The sequence below is a fragment of the Bison bison genome, unplaced genomic scaffold (assembly GCF_000754665.1).
Source record: "Bison bison bison isolate TAMUID 2011002044 unplaced genomic scaffold, Bison_UMD1.0 scf7180017847352, whole genome shotgun sequence".
NCBI lineage: Eukaryota > Metazoa > Chordata > Mammalia > Artiodactyla > Bovidae > Bison > Bison bison.
In genome coordinates, this window is record NW_011477925.1 from 8,996 (window position 1) to 9,273 (window position 278).

Below are 278 nucleotides of genomic sequence, written 5' to 3' on the forward strand. Positions count from 1 at the left end.
GGTGGACCAGAGGCCCAGAGAAACTGCTGGGCCCCGGGAGCCCAGGCTAGGGGTGGTTTGCTGGCACCAGGCCCCCCTCCCAGGAGGCTCGGGCTGGCCCCCAGGCCCCCGCTGCTCCAGGGCCCCAGGACCCCCACGGAGAGGGCCGGCAGCCCACCTCCATCTCCTTGAGCACTGGGTGGTCCTCGATCCCCGGGAAGAGCACGCGCATGGCGTAGGTGCGGTAGTCCAGGAAGGGGATGCCGGCGCCGTCCAGGTCGTTGGTCAACTCGTGGATG

At 70.9% G+C, this 278-nt stretch overlaps 1 protein-coding gene across 1 annotated transcript in view; it reads right to left on the reverse strand.

Annotated features, from left to right (window-relative positions):
* LOC104990672 (plexin-A1-like) overlaps positions 1 to 278 on the reverse strand; it is a 39,184-nt gene that overhangs the window by 8,671 nt on the left and 30,235 nt on the right. Inside the window, 1 exon segment of the mRNA XM_010842914.1 lies at positions 158 to 278. This exon segment is cut by the window's right edge and continues 11 nt beyond it. Coding sequence (XP_010841216.1) covers positions 158 to 278 — 121 coding nt within the window.